General features: G+C 47.6%; 1 protein-coding gene across 2 annotated transcripts in view; it reads right to left on the reverse strand.

The window, feature by feature from the left end:
• KLF6 (Kruppel like factor 6) overlaps positions 1-172 on the reverse strand; it is a 10,345-nt gene extending 10,173 nt beyond the window's left edge. For both annotated transcript variants that reach the window (XM_018552330.1, XM_018552329.1), the window contains exon 1: positions 71-172. In XM_018552330.1, coding sequence (XP_018407832.1) covers positions 71-172 — 102 coding nt within the window. The remainder of the gene's footprint in view (positions 1-70) is intronic.
• Between the last annotated feature and the right edge of the window lie 2,377 nt (positions 173-2,549).

A 2,549-nucleotide genomic window follows, 5' to 3' on the forward strand; every position in this document is an offset into this window, starting at 1 on the left:
ATGCACGCAATGCAATAACACTGGCTGGGGTATCTCCTACAATAAGACAGAAAGCATCCCCCTCATTTACCTGTTGCCAATATTCCTCCAGGGATGGTAAAGCGGAGAAGTAGCCAGTGTCGTGCACAATCTGAAGCTCCTGGAAAATGCTGCACATGGGTAGAACATCCATGACTGGAAGGTGATGCAAAATAATAATTAAAAAATTCTAATAAAGGTCAATGTAAATGTTCTAGAAAAATAGAAATGCTACCATAGAGTCACAGCACGTTGTAGTAATAACAATAACAAAATAGAATCCAGAGCTTGCAGAGGATAGATCCCAGTAGAATGGAATAAGTACGCCAGGTTTTCATGCAAATGTCATTGCATAGCAATTAAAAAACACACACACACACACACAAGACTCAGACTCCTCCTGGAGCTCAGGACTTGCTCAGTGGTGCAGACAATATTTGCAAACACTGAAGTGACTGCAACTGTAAACCACTGCAAAAACTTCCCTATACAACCCAGGAGCCAGCCTGCCCACACCCCCCCTCCTCCCCCACGTGATCCCATTACGCCGGCTCAGTAGGAGAACCAATCAGCGCGCGCCCGCTGCCCCGATGTCCCTATGATGTCAGCTGCGCCCAATCCCGGCGCGCGGCTCTTCGGCGGGGTCTCTCGCGTGACGAAACCCTTCCTTAACCAGCGCCGCTGTTGGCCAGATTCGAAATTTCGCTCCTCCCCCGGGAAGGGCGGGCGGGGCTATCTATTTTTAGACGGGTATATAAGACGGCGGAGGCTCACAAGACGTCTTCAGTGCGCCCAATGGCCGCTGCGAGCGCTTGTGTGGTGGATGGTGGAGTTTAAAAATAAGGGGAAGTTTGCGGTGAATGTGACAAAGCTGCGGCTGCCTGGTTCGCTTTTTTCGAGTAGCTTAATTTAAAAAAAAATAAAGTCGAATGTAAGATGTGTTTAATAGAAAAGCGCGGTTCTGTTTTCTGGTACGGCCATTTTGTGTTTGTGAGCGCCGACTGTGTGAGAGGTCGCATTCCTGTCAGACCTGCCTGTCATTGCCCCGTGGCGTAGTTCAATGGCCGCTGAGCAGCTGACTTTGCATTACTGCTCGTTTTAGTGGAGAGGGGAGAGCCAGGCTCATACGTATTAATAATATGGGTGAGCAGTGCTCGGCAACTCCGCCCCCTCCCACCTCCCCCTTTCTCGGCTACCCTCGGGTCACAAAATGGAGTCGCTCTTGTTTACTCGGTTGTGTAGGTTCGGCTCCAGCAGGAGGCGGGCCGCTCCCATCCCCCAGCTCGGTTCTCTGGAAATCTGCTCAAGTTTTACAACTGGAACTGCCAGCAGCAAAACAAGGCTGAGAAAAAGCCGACTTCCCCTTTCTGGCTGCATCAGATGTTTTATCCTGTGTGTGTGATAGAATCTTCCGCCCCCCCACTGAATATCTCTGTCTGATCTTTGGGGATGAGCAGCTTCTTACCAGTCTGCTGTACAAGGATTCATGTGCTGCATGCAAGAACATAAAACACTTCTGGTGACATCATGATCATAATAAAAAATAGCGATCGATAAAACTGTTGCAATAAAAACACTGCACTGGTATGCCTGAGGCACACAAACTTGAAAAATGCCGCCTTCAGATCCAAAGTTGTGACTTTTTTTATGGATATGAACGCAACTGTATTGTAGAGCAGGGATAGATGACCTCGGCACTCCAGCTGTTGGGGAACTACAAATCCCATAAGGCATTGCAAGACTCCGACAGCCACAGGCATGGCTCACAGAGGCAAAAGCATGATGGGATTTGTAGTTTTACCACAGCTGGAATGCCAGGGTCACCTATCTTTAACCACTTCAAGACCAGGTGTTTAGACCCCCTTCCTGGCCAGGCCATTTTTCAGTGTTCAGCGCTGCAGTACTTTGACTGACGTTTATTCCGTCATGCAACGCTGTACTGAAATGAATTTTATACCATTTTTTGGGGACAGATAGGGCTTTATTTTGGGGGTATTTAATCACCACTGGGGTTTTTATTTTTTATTATAATTAGGAAAAATTACAAGGGGGCGTGACTGAGCGGACGTCTAAAGACGCCCGCTCAGATCTAGAGAGCTCTGGGCCGGCCGTTTTTCTACTACGGCCGGCCCGGAGGCAGTTAAAAAAAAAAAATCAGATAGTTTTTTATTGATTTTATCCAGAAACAAATACAAAATAAAAAAATAATAAAGAGGTGTACAGAATACAGCAGAAAACAAACCGTTAATCCGGCGGTGATAGGGTAACCTATCTTTGCTGTAGACAGTCTTGGTTGTGGTGAGACTACAAGTGCCATGAGGCATTGCAAGACTGACAGCCGCAGTCATGACTCCCAGAGGCAAAAGCATGATGGTTTTGTAGTTTAATCGCAGCTGGAGTGCAGAGGTTGCCTACCCTTGATGTAGGCAGTCTTGGTTGTGGTGAAACTACAAGTCCCATAATGCACAGCAAGACTAAGGCCCGGTTTACACTTAGGCAATCGTGCACGAAACTGTGCGGATGGCCACGTG

Source organism: Nanorana parkeri, unplaced genomic scaffold (assembly GCF_000935625.1).
Source record: "Nanorana parkeri isolate BGI_ZX_2015 unplaced genomic scaffold, ASM93562v1 scaffold84, whole genome shotgun sequence".
Taxonomy (NCBI): domain Eukaryota; kingdom Metazoa; phylum Chordata; class Amphibia; order Anura; family Dicroglossidae; genus Nanorana; species Nanorana parkeri.